This window comes from Artibeus jamaicensis, unplaced genomic scaffold (assembly GCF_021234435.1).
Source record: "Artibeus jamaicensis isolate MK-2021 breed Jamaican fruit bat unplaced genomic scaffold, CSHL_Jam_final contig_548, whole genome shotgun sequence".
Lineage (NCBI taxonomy): Eukaryota > Metazoa > Chordata > Mammalia > Chiroptera > Phyllostomidae > Artibeus > Artibeus jamaicensis.
Window position 1 is genome coordinate 6,919,184 of NW_026521883.1, and position 15,862 is coordinate 6,935,045.

At 40.1% G+C, this 15,862-nt stretch overlaps 1 protein-coding gene across 1 annotated transcript in view; it reads right to left on the minus strand.

The window, feature by feature from the left end:
• LOC119057033 (IQ domain-containing protein H) overlaps positions 1–15,862 on the minus strand; it is a 121,719-nt gene that overhangs the window by 79,267 nt on the left and 26,590 nt on the right. The window contains exons 6-7 of the mRNA XM_053670131.1: positions 5,469–5,552; positions 934–1,109 (exon numbers count right to left, since the gene is read on the minus strand). Coding sequence (XP_053526106.1) covers positions 934–1,109; positions 5,469–5,552 — 260 coding nt within the window. The remainder of the gene's footprint in view (positions 1–933; positions 1,110–5,468; positions 5,553–15,862) is intronic.

Sequence of the window (15,862 nt, forward strand, 5' to 3'; positions counted from 1 at the left end):
GGCCTTTTTTGGTGGGCAGGGGTCAAAGTCTTGGTGCATCAGAAGGGTTAATGGGTAGGAACTGAACTCATACTTACTTCCTACGTAAAGCATGCAATCAGTGTCTCTGGCATGCCATCCGGGAGAGCGCTGACTTTGGTGCACCCCACTTGTGAATGGAGAGCTACCTTTATTAGCAAATTCAGATTCTTGATTGTATCCAAAAAGGGGTCTCCTCGAAATTGTACAGTTCATTAGGCATTAAATCGTTGGTTGGAGAACATGGGAAGTTTAAGTTCTTGTTACAGCACAGCGGAGTTCATTCCAAGCCGTCTCCTGCACTGCCTTGCTCTGGAACACTGCCCTTGTAGTGCCATGAATCCCCACAAGCTCTTGTGTAGGGATGGAATTCACACAGAGTTCTTCCCATTCATTGAAAATCAATACAAGTTAAACAACAACCACCTGAACCTCGTTCATTATGAACCATGTGACATGGTAAACAAGACCGGCTTCCCCTGAGGGTGGGGGTGGAAACAGAAGGATGGAATCGGAAGGAATACCAGTGTGGAAATCAGAAACCAGGCGTCCTGGTCTAGATTCTGTCCCCAACGAGCTCTGTGACATGGGCAGCCCAGTCATTCTCTACCTTGCTGTCCTCCCCACAAAATGGAAATGAAACCGTGGATGTTATAAACCCACCTACTTGGTGGTACCACCCAATAACCTCAATTAGGCTTCAGTGACAGAGAAACTGGGAAGGGGTAGCTCAGCTAAGTCTGAAAGTTAAACTGGGGTATTTGTTTTCTACAGTCCAACTAGTAGTGGAATCAGTAAAACTGTTATACTTGCAATCATATTTCACTGATGTGTACCAGAGCGTTGCAAGTTATAAAATTTCCAATTTAATTTTACTGTGTCCCTGATGCTGTAGTAATTAGAAGACAAACTCACAGTGAAGATCTTTATAGCTTCAGGGGTGATGATTTTGAACCTGTCCTGCAGGTCACTTCTGTCCTCAAAGTTTCCTGATTTGACAGCTGCCTGTAGACTGAGGATTTTATTGTAATACAGCAGTAACTCATCATTCATTTGATGGGAGCAGATGTAGATGACACTCACATTTTCATCTAAAAACAACAGGCACAATGTTAATTACTGGTATAAAGGTAAATGACATTATAAACTCTGGCATTGGATTGATGTGGCACAGTTTAAAATAAAGAGCATATCAAAAAGCCACATTAAAGTTAATTTAGATTGGTTTCCTACAGATCTTAGCAGTGTAACTGGCTTTGGGGCACTTTAGTGTTTCTCTAAAGAAAAGATGAATACTGGTAACTCTGCCACCAAAAAAAAAAAAAAATGGACGCGACGATTCCTCCAGAAGGAGGGCTGTACGGTACCATGGAAGGAATCAGCCCCAGAACTCCCATTAACATCAGTGGGAACTGCGTACCGCTTTAAAAATTCATCCCATTAACTTCAGTAAATTATGAAACAGAGCTATTAACTTTAAAAAACTGATGAAACAGCGATTTCTTATTCTGCCTGGACTTGGCAGGGCCAATTCAGGGAATGTCCTGTCCAAATAAATGGTATGATCATGACCACAGCAATGGTTATTTCAGGAAACCAACCTTTTCCCTGTTCCATTCCCAAGGAGGAATAGATTAGTTATATAAGACATTTAGTAATTCTTGGTTTAAAAGAAACACTGTCTCAATTTAACTGTTCTCTTTTTTAAGATGTACTTCTTCTTATGTACCTAGCAAGAAATCTCAATTAAATATCACATCCAAATGGAATAGTGAGATGAGATTACCCAATCCAGGCTGAAAAATATTTTCAGGAGTATGGACAGGAAACCAGCAGCCAATGAAACTCATTCATTCATTCACTCACTCACTCACTCACTCATTCATAAAATAACTGACTAGTAGGGGCAAAGCCCTTGATAAGACATAGGAGAAAATACAAGAATCAAAGCAACTGAGATGCTGCCCGGGAGGAGCAGCCATTTCACATGCACTAAACAGCCATAAAACACGGTGGGGAGTGGCGAGCACAAGGAAGCACGCTGACCAGGTGCTTAGCAGAGTTCAGAGGAGGGAGCACTGTAAATACTCCCTCGGTCAGGCAGGGCTGAGAGGGGATCTGAAGACCTGGCCATCCGGTTTGGCGGAGCATACAGAGCCTAAGCTGATTAAATTCTAGCTCAGATGCCTAGGGACCCTGGGTATGTCATTTAACCTTTGTAAGCTCTGGTTCCTTCATTGTTAAATGAGGGATAAGATCACCTGGGGCAGGGCATAGTTTTAGGAAGCATTCAATGAAAGAATACATTATATATCTATATTTCTGTATGGGGTAAGCACAGTTTGTGTGGAAATAGGCATGCAGGTTATGATTACTACAATACCTTTATTAACTCTGTTTTGCGTTCTCACAACAGTATACCTACTTTTGTCAGCCCTTGTGTCTGGCACATAGTAGGCACTCAGCAAACAGTACAGATGCATGAATCTCCTCCATAGCTTACCCATCCGTTATTCCCCACTCTACCCTCCACACCTGTGCCCCTTTCACCATTCAGTGACTCAAGATTTCACATGAGCAGGTTGTGTCCTTTGTTGTCCCATCTTACTGATCTTGTCTTTCCAAACTCCTAGAAGGTGAGGCGTACACCCTTTCTTATATTCTCCCAAGGTCTGGTACAGTGTGGAATACGCAGGAGGCACTCACTAAAGATCTGTGGGTTGACTAAAGGTATCTGGGAGAATGGAGAGATTCAGGAAGTAGAAAGTCTTGCACAATCCGTGAGCCTCACGGCACACGGGAGAACACGCCCCCTCCGGAGACAGGCATCTGTGGCTAGAAGCAGTGTCTTCTGAACTGACCTGGGGCTGGGCTCCCGAAGGGGCTCTGTGAATGGAAATGTGTAAGTGGCTCCTATTCAATTTTGGAATCAAAAAGCCACACGAGTCTCAAAATAAATTAACTTAGGAAACTGTGGGTAAATAACCTGTATCCGATTGCTGAATGATCAAATTAGTCATCCCAAATCTTGTGTTTTCAAGAAGAGAACAGTGCCTCACCAAACTAGTGGTTTGCAAGAGCAAGCTAGTATTTTTCTTTTGAAATACTGAAGAAAGACACACAAACAAATTAAAATAACTTAAAGACTCCATAACAGAAAACTAAACTTTTCTTGGGAAGAAATTTCTAGGTTTCAAATGATGACAAACCGTGTTGCTCGTTTTACCTTTCCTGTTGGTTTCTGGCAAAGGAATATGTATCACTAACACCAACACCCAGTATTAGGGTCGGCTTGATTGTGAATCTATAAACATTAAAAAGTGACAGGTAATTTTGGGAAGGAATTGATATGAAGACTGCTTTGATTGCTAAGCAATAGTCAGTGCCAACCACTCTCTTTCTTAACTCATCTGGGAACTGGAAATACTAGCCATTGGGTCTCCACCTGACAGTCTTCATAACATGATCAATCAGATTATTTTTATTTCCCCTGAATAAACAGAATAAATGAACAAATTCTTTTCCTAGCACTTAATGGAATGCAAAAAGTACAGCATAAGGAATATAGTCAATCTTGTTGTAATAACAATGTACGGTGTCAGATGGGTGCTAGATTTATCAGGGGATCGCTCCCTAAGTGTCTGAGTTCTCAGTTGTACACCTGAAACTATTATAAAGATCAATTTAAAAAGATGATCATTTACTCTTCCACAAAATTATTACTAATTCTCCTAGTTTCTTTTTTTATTTCATAAGCAAGTACTTCTTCTATCTTCTAACTACTATTTCTAAACATTCATTGCTCCCCTTGAGAGGCTTTAGGTTGATTGCCTTGCTATGTGATAAGAATAGTGTGCCAAGAAAAGGCATTTGGCTCACATGCCTTTTCAAGCCAAACGTTCACCTTAGCGATATTTTCCATTGCAGGTAGAACCTAGACTGGGTGGTTGAATTATTTAAAATAGAAGCCCAGTACTTTCAAGTCTTTTCTAATGATGAGAATATTTTATAAAGAAATTCTTTGGAGATGGTTTGTACTGATACAGAGGGTATATAAAGAGCTATGAAGAAAATTAATCCAAATAAATAAGAGCAAAGTCTGCCCTCTGCTGCACTCGAATGGTTTCCACCCAGTCAGGTTTTTAGTTGAAATAGCTCAGCACTAACAAATCAATCTCAAGTCATTAACATTTTTTGTAATGCTGAAAAAACAGTATTAAGTGCCTAGATAATAGATTAAAGCAATTACACTATTATTATTTTAGGACACTGTAAATTTCTAGTGCTGATGTATTTTTGTTACCAAATGGCATTTATAAAATAATAATGATGCTGAAATGTATGTGAATCATGTAAAGTATGTCATTCCAGGGAGCCGGCTAAGTTGGTCGTGGATCATGTAAAATTCTTCCTTGTTTTGCTTAAATAAGGGCCAAAGCAATGATATTTTAAGTTCTTATTTGGTAACTAATAAAAATCTAGTGTTTGCTTAATCCTGAATTTTGGCTAGTACATCCCAGACTGATTATTATCATGGAGCCTTTGCAACCTTGATCCTCCAAGCCTATCCAGAACCCCAGCTTCCAACGGGGTCAGGCAAAGCCATCAAATCCTTGTGTCCTTTGCTCCTGGCTCCAGGGGGTGTCTGATTTAGCGCCTACCAAGCCAGTACTGGAACTTGACTTTCATAAAGATGTATCTATCACCCAAGGTTTGTATTTTTAAAAATATTCTCTACAAGGCACCTCTCGTTTCCTAATAACTAAATGCTACATATTTAAATAAAAGGTTCTTTGTCTATATCTTCATTTTCCTCTTATTTTTATAATGAATACACAATGCTTTTAATTTCTAGTACCACCTTCCACTCATTCCCCAGATAATATACAGGGTCCGGTAGAAGTAACGCCTGCTTAAGTGTGGTTGCTAGGATAATAATATGGGTGTAATAATTTATAGTTTTAATTTGAACATTTCACCTAAAATGTCATATGGTGTGCTTCAGTGTGATATTGTTATGTTACAGAATTACATGCTTATGATTTTGTAATAAGAGATTTTATAATAAAGAAGGGGTGCTATTTGTGCCAGACCCTGTACAATATTGACACAAAATTGTTGACTTTGTTCACTGCAAGATTTGGTAAGTGAAGAAGTTTACAGCTATAGGAAAGAAACTCTTATGTAAACCTACAGCAAAGAAAAATTTAAAAAACTACCCAAGTAAATGGGTTAAAGACATTATTTTAAAATCCCAGTTGACTTCACTATAAATTTATTCTTTAAAGCAAAACATTCAATTGACCTGCAAGTAAATGAGAAATCCAAGCCTTTTCCCTGTAGAGAGAGAGGAGGGAAAAAAGCTAAATAAATAAATAAAATAAACATTGTTATCAACATCCACCGATAAACATTCCCAAGAATCATTTGTGGAAAGGTATTTACTGTACCTAAGATGTCACACAGCCGCCCCAACTGCATGTTCTGCTGTGTGTCGAAGTCAGCAATATTTTGTCGCACAGGCTGGGAATATCCTAAAAGGCAGACAGGGGTGTCAAAACCCAGAAAGAGCAAGTCAGTACGGCAAAGTGGTACGCTAGGATTTTCCAAGTGTCACAGTTCACATTTCCAGGAAAGAATTTTCTCTGACGCTTCTTGCAAAAACAACCTCACTCCTAAGAATGAGGTCCCCGCTTCTCAGGGGATCAAGCATTATTCCGGAGGATGTGCTAAGCAGCATCTTCTGCAACAGAGAAAGGTTCATAGTTTTCAACATCGACAAAGCTGCTGCGAATCAGGCTTATAAAAACATGGGGATGTTTTCTGACATTTACATTCAAAAGAGCATGTAAGAAAATTATGCTGAGGTTTAAAAAAAAAAGGACAATTTTGGCTTCTTGACTTATGCTTCCTCTAGGGCATTTTGCAGATGTTTCCAAGGGTCATTATAAACCTATACAAAGATTTCAGAGAGACCCCTTGATGTCAGGAATACGCATTTAAGTGATTCTAAATACTAAAGAAATATGCTTCTGCTCACACACTCACAAGGACGTTTAACCTTTAAAGGGCCATAAAGATTTCTGTGGTCAGTGCAGTATTTTATCAGTACTAATGAAGGTCCCGCCAGCTGTCTTCCAGGGGAAGCAGAGCAAAAGGAAAGCACATGTGGATTACTATTGTCCAAAAATCATCCACAAAAAGAAAAACAACACCACTTCCTACTGATATCTCAGGGGTTAAAAAATGTAAGTGAATGAAAAACATGCACTTAGAAGACATGCATACTCATAAGCAGGTGCAATTGCTTATATGAAATCCAGCAACTGTAGGTGCAACTTTTTAAAAAAATAAAATTGCTTTTCACATTCTGAAGAGATGCTTCAATGCCTCCTTGTGGTTAGTGAGCCCAAACACATGTTCCAAGTTAAACCGCTATAGATAAAGTGATTTTAAATACTGCATCTTTGAGATGCGACACGGATTTCCTTTTCAGCATAAGGAAAACTATAGCAATTCAGACAAGAGGGCTTCAGATCAAATGAACTCTGATAATTGGCTCTTTGCTTTGATGTCAGTGTTTAAACACCAGACAACGTCTGGAAATTAGATGAGTTTACAATTCATCTAAATGTCTCCCTTTGGCTTTAAGCAGATGAACTTAACAGGCAGAAGGACAAATGGGTTGTTTGAAAAAAGTATTAAATTTTAAAATAATTTGGGGAGCCACCCTGTGGGATATTTAAATTCATGTAAACAATGCTGCTTTGGTGTGTGGCTGCAATATCGTGACTTGGGATTTTGCATATGTATAATTCTATCTATATTCCAATAAATGTTTATAAAGAGGTATTGTGAAGAGCTTATATACAAGACTATAAGATTGCAAGAAAAATGCCCAAAGAAATAAGGCGTGATTAAGAAAAGGGCCTGAGAGCTTTCCATGAACACATTTCCTTTCAAAAGTGAAGATAAAAGGCAGTGTGAGATGTCTCATTAAGAGGATGTCCAATTTAAAACACAAAGGATGTCTGATCACTTTCTTGCCACAAATGCAGCATGGGAGTGAATATGTCTATGTTTCATCCAAGTGCTCGAGGTTAGTTTTCCAGCAAATTATCTAGTACCTCTGTTACCTCTGATCGAGGATGCATATAAAGTGCCTATGCAGAGTTACTGATAGAACTGGTTACTCAGTTAACTCTACAAATCCACCTGCATTGAAGACCTGTACGTTAACAATCTCACAACACTGTCATAGAGGATCACATGAAGTAACGGACAGGAAAACATTTTCATATATGGAGTGCTGAGTAAACACAAGGCATTTTAATGTTAGGAGGTACGTGCACTTCCAAAGCTCATGCGAACAACAAATTCTGTGTGCATTGCAACAGATGTGACATACCATTCTGCATTGGCCAGATACAATGCAGTACACATTGCCATCAGCAGAGCAGTCGATTTTTTAAAAGATCAGATTTATTTTTATGTTTCATATCTCCACAAAGTACATGTGTTGGTTCCTAGGTGAAAAGACATCGTCAGTGCTGATGGAATATATTGAATGCACAGAGACTTAACTGGGACATTATGAGCCAGGATGCTGTGGATTAGGGAGCTTCAGCAACATGCCCTGCAGTAACGGAACATCACAGTTTGGAATAAAGTCTTCAAAGATGGGATACTTCACAGGTCAGACTAGAAACACGGGGAGAGTTTTGAAAGACTGTTTACTTCTACCCTGTCACATGATAGACAGGGAAACTCAGGAAAGTGCCTTGCCTCTCATCCAGGCTGCATAAACCTGAAAATTACTATAAAATTCAGATGCTACAGATTTAGCATTTGTGATAAAAAGTGGTTACATAAAATAAGAGAAGACAAGACTCTTCACGTGTGAGCAGAGAGCTCCAGGAGGGACAAAGAGCCTTTGCCTTGTTTCTGACTTTTATTTTTGGTTATTGTGATAAGCAGGAGAATGGGCCTCCAAAGGTGCCCATATCCCCATCCCTGGAACCTGTGACTATGTTAGGTTACATGGTAAAGGGGAAATAAAGTTGAAAATGGAATTAAGGTTGCTAACCAGCTGACCTTAAAATAAGGAGATTATCCTGGATCATTTGGCCGAGCACCTTGTAATCAAAGGCCCTTAAAAGTGGAAGAGGGAGGAAGAAGCACAGAGAGTCAGAGATGTGGCTGGAGAAGAAAGGCGAAGAGCGATGCAGCATTGCTGGCTTTGGAGACAGGAGGGCCCGAGGGCTTTCCCTGTTCCTTCTTTTGTGCGTGGCTTCTGAAAGCTGGGAAGGATAGGGAGATGGATTACCACAGGTTTTTTCAGGCCATAAGATGCACTTAGGTTTTAGTGGAGGAAAATAGGGGAAAATTTTTTGAAGCAAAAACTATAGTAAAACATTTAACAACATAAATAACAATGTAATTTTTCATTGTTCACCAGATATTGGTGAATAAGAGTTCACCAATGTAAATGTAAACAGAACTCAACAGCAGCATTAACAACCATTATTCCTCCCAAATTCTGGGGGTGGGGGGGATGGGGAGTGCGTCTCATGGTCTGAAAAATACTGTATATCACAGAGTACCCCGCTGCCCCCTGAAAGGAACACAGCCTGCGACACTCTGATTTTAGCCCCCTTTGGACTTCCGAAGTACAGAGCTGTAAGGTAATAAAACTTGTACCGGTTTAAGCCACAAAGCTTGCAGTGACTTGATACAGGGTGATAGAAGACTAATGTGATTGTCTGTCCAGCTTCCCTCACCCCCAGTGCGCACGGCCTCTCTCGGGCACCCGCTCCTCTTCCACTCTGACCGAAAGACGAGGGAGGGCCGAGCCCCTGCGACGAGCTCACAGGAAGCATTAGGTAAGTGGTGTCGTTGTTATTTTTCTTAATTTCAGCCAAGCCAGAATGAAATTCTCAAAAGGAACCTCACTTAAACGTGGAGACATTATTATTATTGCCAACATAAAATTATATTTGAGCTGTCAAAGTGCAGTTCTTCTAGCTTGCGGAGCTGATAGGCCCTAGTCACTATCACGCGTGTCTGAGCACCCTTTTCTAAGGAGACTCTCGGTCTCCCCGCACTGCCATTCCCTTGCACCCTTTCTCCACTGTGCTGTCTTCGTTTTGTCATTCCGTATCTCTGTGCTTGCCGAATGCCTTCCCTCTGCCCTGCACCACTCCCAGCTCCAGTAAACAGAGTGCGAGCCCCATTAAAGCAGAGACAGGGTGACATGCCATCAAATGAGTCAATGAAATATGTCTTAAGATCCTATTCAATCCCTCTTTTCAATTCCTAGTCCTTTCTGCCACATGTTCTTATCATTTCCTCTCCTGTATTTTTAAACTCTTTTAAATTGGGTTCTCCAATCTGGAGAATTTCTGGGGAATTCAAAGAATGGTCAGTGGGATTTGTAGCTTTTCTTGGTCCTCATCTGCCTAGAATAAAACAGCACTGGCTTAAAGGGACACTCCCTCTTCCTGTCTCTATAGAGGGAAACACAGCTTCTTGCCTATGGTCATCCTTATCACCTGAAAAATATTCCTGATTTGACTGAGTATTCCATCTTTTTTCAAAATGTTATTGCCTCTGCTTTACATCAAAGAAGGGTACCTAGGAGCTGCCTCTCTGAAGTTCTCCAAGAACCTCTGGTTCTCTGATGAAGAAGGATGCTCATCAGTGGTTCAGTTATACTCATGGATCCTGTTCACACTGGCTGTTGTTTCTCCATCTTCGTGTTACCTTCCCCCCTTTCCCTTCCCCATCCCTGCTCCCACAACCCTCCTCTCAGATGATGCTCATTGGCTCTTCACCCAGTACGCTAGCTGTGCCAGGATTGCTTTACTTCACAGAAACCTGAGAACATGAGCAGGGCAATGCACAGCGACTAGGCCTTCTCGGGACCGGTGCCTCTGTGACAGGTGCCTGCCTGGAAGTAGAATCACAGATTCTCGAACTCCCATTCATTGCCCTGTTGTTGACTCCTAGTTTCTCTTGTGTCCAAGTCCTATTCCTTGCCAGGGTGCCTAAGGCAGAGAAGGGGTTAAAAATGGACTTTCAGTGACCACGCAGTTCTCACTCATCTGATCGCCTTGCCCTGAGGTGGCAGTCACCCACGCTTCAGTCTGATGGGCTGCAGCAGTAGTTCTCAACCTTTCTCCCAGGCTGAAACACATGATGGGAGATGTTCAAACGTGCTGCACACTGCTAGCGCCACACACAGCATGGACAGTAACAGTAACTCCATTGTTTTCTCTTCCACTCAAGAAAGCATGCCGGAGGCCAGCAGGGCAACCGTGCCATTGTTCTAATCTTAAATTGTTCTAATTCATTAAAAAGTCAATCATTAGCCAACTTGGGGGTTCTAATAGTAGAAATGTAGGGGAACCTGTGCCACGCTTCACAACTGAGTGCATGTCCATATGACAGTCATCTGGAAAAATGTGATCTAGACACTACGGTTATGTGCAGGTTTTCCTTACTTGTGAAGGGTGAAAGCAGGTAGGAGATAGGAGGTAGAATGAGGTAGGAGATAATGTACAGCAAGAGAAAGGTCTATCTGGGTTGTTTATATCATATATCCAGCACCAGTTTGGTGAAAATAAAACTGAGAGTGGTATTCCGGGGGCCGCTGAGGGAGGTTAGGGAATTTTGTGGTGAGGAGGTAGGAGCACAGGAGGTACTCAAATGTTTGTTGAGTTTTAAAAACAATTTCAAACCCAAGCTGCCAACTGGATTCTGTGTGGCTCTGAAGACCTTTCTCTCGGAAGGGCGAGTTCTTTCTCTTGTTTGAAATGTTCATCGGTGTCTGGCACAGCACCGCCTGCTGCTAAAGCCAGCAATTCCCAAAGTGCCCCCTGGGGGCCCTTTCACGAGATCTGCGAGGTCAGAATATTTTCCAAATCATACCAAGATGGTGGTTACTTTGTTCAACCTATTGTTTCACAAAATACAAAACATTTATGAATATGATTTTAAATTTCATGTTGCAACTAATACTTAAGAATTACTATTGTTGAGGTTTGGTATAAAATCAAAGAAGAATATACACAATTATCAGGAAAAGGCTACAAAAACATAACATACTGTTCCTTTTTCCAAATACTTATCTGTGTAGGGCCAGGTTTTTTTCCACATGGTTCAACCAAAACAACATATTGCAACAGACTGAATACAGAAACATAAGTAAGAATCCAGCTACATGCTATTAAGAGATTTGCTCACTTGCCAAGCTATGCCGCTCTTCTCACTACATTTTTTTTTAGAATGGAAATAAAGTTTTCTATAATAAAAATGCTACTTAGATTAAAATTGGCAATGGACTTGATTATTTTAATATAAATTAAATATTTTTTAAATTTCTCAGTTTTAGTTTCTAATCCTGTGAATATCCATAGATATAACCCACTTAAACCAACACTCTTTAGGGTCCTCAATAATCATTACAAGTGTAAGTTTGAGAACCTCCGACCATAGGTTTTAATATTTTTATGAGAACGAAGGTGACAAAAATCATAGTGTTCTCTTAGTACTTGGATGGCACTTTTTAGAGCCCAGCCTAACATTAATCCACTGCATGAAGAGCCCAGGAGCTCGGGCCACTCGACAGCCCGTCCGGTGCTGCTCTGGGTTTCACGGTGCAACACAGACGTCTCGGGCCGGCTGGCACTCTACCTAACCAGTGAGTGACTGTCAGTTTGGGTTACTGGATGAGTATGACATGGATGAATACAAATATGTTTTAATTTTAATTTAGGCTAGAACTAAATCTGAAAGTTTAAGTGTGTTTCGTTCCTGATCCCAAAAGGTCTGGATATGTCTGAAAAACGCTGTCTGGGAGACCTCAGCAGCACATCTGTCTGCAGGATTTAGCATGGCAGCACCACAGCTGGACTATGGATTCCATGCTACTTGCCAAAATACAGGTTAAGATTGCAGAGATTTGATTGAAAGTCCTATTTCCCAGCCCTGAGGTGGAAGGAACAGAATCTATCTTGTCTTTGAGTTGTCAATGCAAAAATGAGAAAGTGGAAAGGTGCCAATGCGCTTGGGGACACAGTAACAATGTGATTTCAGATATAACACTCTTGGCTGTGGTGCTGTGTCCACAATGCAGGTGAGCACAAGGTCTTAGCTTCTGGAGGAAGGGAGTGGAGTCGGGAAGCAACTGTCCCATGAGCACTTGTGGCTCTCAGTCCAGTGTTGGGACAGTTGTGTGCAAAGTCCAGTTTGTAATAGTAGAGAATGGCAGAAATTGTTTTTTCCTGCACCCCACAATAGCAGGGCCCATGACTGTAAGGAATGGAATACCTTGGAGACCACTCATTGTATCAGCCCCAAGGATAATTTGCTGAAATAAAGTAAAGGGGGGAAATCAGCTTAACTATGTACATTGCTTTTAGCCATTAAATCCTTTAGCAATGAAATAAAATACATATAGAAAAGAGAAAAATCTACCTCAGTATATCCATTCTTTTTATCTTAAAGGAGGAAACTCTACACTGGGGGTTTAATTGGCTGGCAGGTGCCTCATGTACCTGCTCACGGCATCTGAGTCTGCACTTGGTATATCTTCTTTAATGTCAGTGCACTTTAAAGTGTCACTGAGTTTAAGGGTAGTGCCAGGTGATGCATCATAATAAATATACACAAAGGTTAAGTTAAAAGTGGAGGAAATAATTTGCCCAAAGAAACTGTAAGCAAAGTTAGTTTACAGGTTTTGTTTGGACCTCTGCTTCTCCTAGAGGAATCAGGATTTTTTGTTCTTTCTTATTTGACTGATAGCTTCTACTTAAAATACATTCTAGCATTCTATTCCTGCTATGAATCATAGTATAATAGATCATTTTGTTGTAATTATATTTCATTAATAAAATTGATTAAAATATGCAATATTTAATTAACACATCAGCCTATAAAATCTGGAAAGGATGACCTTTTTTAAAATCTAATAAAATTACAAGGCTAATCCTTTTCTTTGGACAACAAATCAACAGCATCCCACCTCTTCTGTTGGTAAAAAATAGCTTAAACTCATTGTTACATCTAGGAATATGAGGTCTGTCCTGAAAAAGTCCAGCCATTGTTAATATAACGAGAACAGTTTGCATGACATTGATGTAACCTGGCAGCCAAGGAGAGTGGACTGGAATGCACATGTGTGAACAATGATGACTTTACTGTGCTGGTCAGTGGGGGTGGTAGACGCTGTTGAGTGAGCATGTGTACTGTGTGGCCATCATGTTCAAAACGACTGAGTGAGTAGAGCAACGAATCTGCATCGAATTTTGTGTTCAGCTTGAACATTCCTCCATGGAAACCATCCAGTTGATTCAGAAGGCCACAGCTATGGGCAACTGGTAACTGGCAGCTTCATCATGATAATATGGCTGCTCATGTAGCATGTTCCGTGCAGAGTTTTCTGGTGAAACATCAAATCACCCAGGTGACTGGGCCCCCCTATAGATCAGATTTGGTGCACTGCAACTTCTGGCTTTTTCCAAAACTAAAATCACCTTTGAAAGAGAAGAGATTTCAGAACATTGATGAGATTCAGGAAGATATGATGGGGCAGCTAATGCCAATTGGGAGAACAGTGTGAGGTCCCAACGTTCCTGCTTTGAAGGGGACTGGGGTGTCACTGTCCTGTGTACAATTTTCTTGTGTCTTAAATCTTCTTCAATAAATATCTCCATTTTTCATAGTACAGGGCTGGATACCTTCTGGACAGACCTCATATTACCCCAAATATATAACAGTCAATTGTGCTCCATCACTCCTCTTTTGAAAGAGGTTAACCTGCAATGTGTAATTCTCTTTATGATCATAGTATCAAGTCATAGATTTTTTTAAATGCGTGGTAGATATTTGGTGGTCAAACATAGTACTACTGAGAGGCCATCCTTTCAGTGACAACCAGACGCTGACATATTAGGCAGTTATCAGCTACCAAACTTTCATTTTTAGGGTTCAGACAAATCAGTGCAGCCCCAGTTGTCTAGCAGCATGGTGTAATAATTTCTGGGGGTGATTCTACACCAGGATTGATTTCAAATTTCCTATGGAAAGAGAGAAAGAGGTCAAGGCTGTAACTTGTGTTAAATGCCTACTTGAAACTATACTCCTACCAGCAGATTTTGATTATTGAATCCCCCTAAACTCTGGAAACAGAAGGACTATACTGAGTAGATCGGGGTCCTGGTGCACGATGAAGCAGCCATGCTGTGACTAGCTGAAATTGGCCAAGGTTCCCAGAGGAGGTGGTACACAAGAAAAAGGCTCACCAGACCCATTTTTTTAAAGAAGATATGGTTTGAGAACCAGGTCTGTGGGATAGATATGAGATGTCAATTTAATGTTACTCAAAATTAATATAATTTCCACAAGCCATTTTGTGAAACCTAAAGTGTAGCTTGTAGAAACGAATACTATTTTATCAAAGCTCAAGTATAACTCTCTTGTGAAAATGTGTAATTGGGCTTTTTAAATGTTTACTTGACAAAAATATCTGAGCTTGGTCTTATCTCTAGGAAAAGACATGACTAGCAATTTTTCTTTAAAATGGGTTATTATGTAGTTAACAAACAAAAATTACTGCAATAGGAAATATTTTCAGGCTTATTATATATTTATTTAAACAATCTAGAAGAAAACTAGTTTTAATATCAGATTTAAAATAATGTTTTCTAATAGTTTTTCACCAGGTTATTTTTCTACTTAATTTGTATTCAGCAAGCCCTTTTGAAATTTTAAGAGATTTTTATTTAAGACTATTTTTCATTACCCAGTTTAGGTTACTGACTATTCTTTTCCCAATTCTGCATCTTTGGAGGCTCCTTTCCATTGGGCTTTTCCACAGGGCTGATTGCGTTGGGGTTTTGGAGGGTCCGAGGCAGGGGAAGAGGAGAGGGGAAATTTGTGAAAATTGTGTCTAACTTTGTACTCATCCACGCTACAAAGTTGGGGGGGGTGGTCCTTGTTCCTATTTCGAATTTCGAAAACAATGAAGAATGCAAAATAATATTTTGCACATAATGTCAGGTGAGGCCAACAATTCGTTGCAGAAGCAAAAGGCTCTAGTGCCTTGTTCTGAGGATCTGAGTTGGAGAATTGGGTCTTCGATTAGCCTCTCTAGGTTGCAATCAATCACAAGTCCAATTTCTGTGTGTGAACTAATTTTGTGTGTGAAAGTAGTCCCACCAAAACAAAAGTCTAAGTTAGAATGAAATTCAGCATTGTTTTGCCTCACTTACATCCTGAGAAGGAACTAATTCTTTTCCCATGAGTCAGAAAGACCAAAAGTAAAAGGCCCTGTATAACTCAAGAATTTTAAAAACTTTTCTACACGTACTGAGATGTAAGTACTTGAGAATCCAGAGAAGTTTGCCTCATTTTATTACTATAAATATTTTACTAATTTAAAATAAAATCTTAATCATATTTATATAATAACATTAATTCCTCTTGCTTTTAATGTTATATATTGTGTTATGGTTCTATGCTAAGTACACAGACACATATATTAACACAGGAGCATAAATAAATTGCAATTGTGAGTTCTATTACAATAGATCACTTAATGCCTTGCTCTACTTAAAAGGTCTTAACAAAGAGCTCATATGTAATATGTGGATTCAGTGGATTCCACATGCTCGTCAAAACCCTACCAAGTCAGCCCTACCAATAGGAAATCTGGTCTCACCAAGAAAAGTTAACACCTAGGAAGACTAAGAGGAAAACAAAACAAACAAGCCAGCAAATAAATCCCAACACTTGGACGGCAGTTCGTGTTCTAAAAGAACTTCCCATGCAAATTTCTGAAATT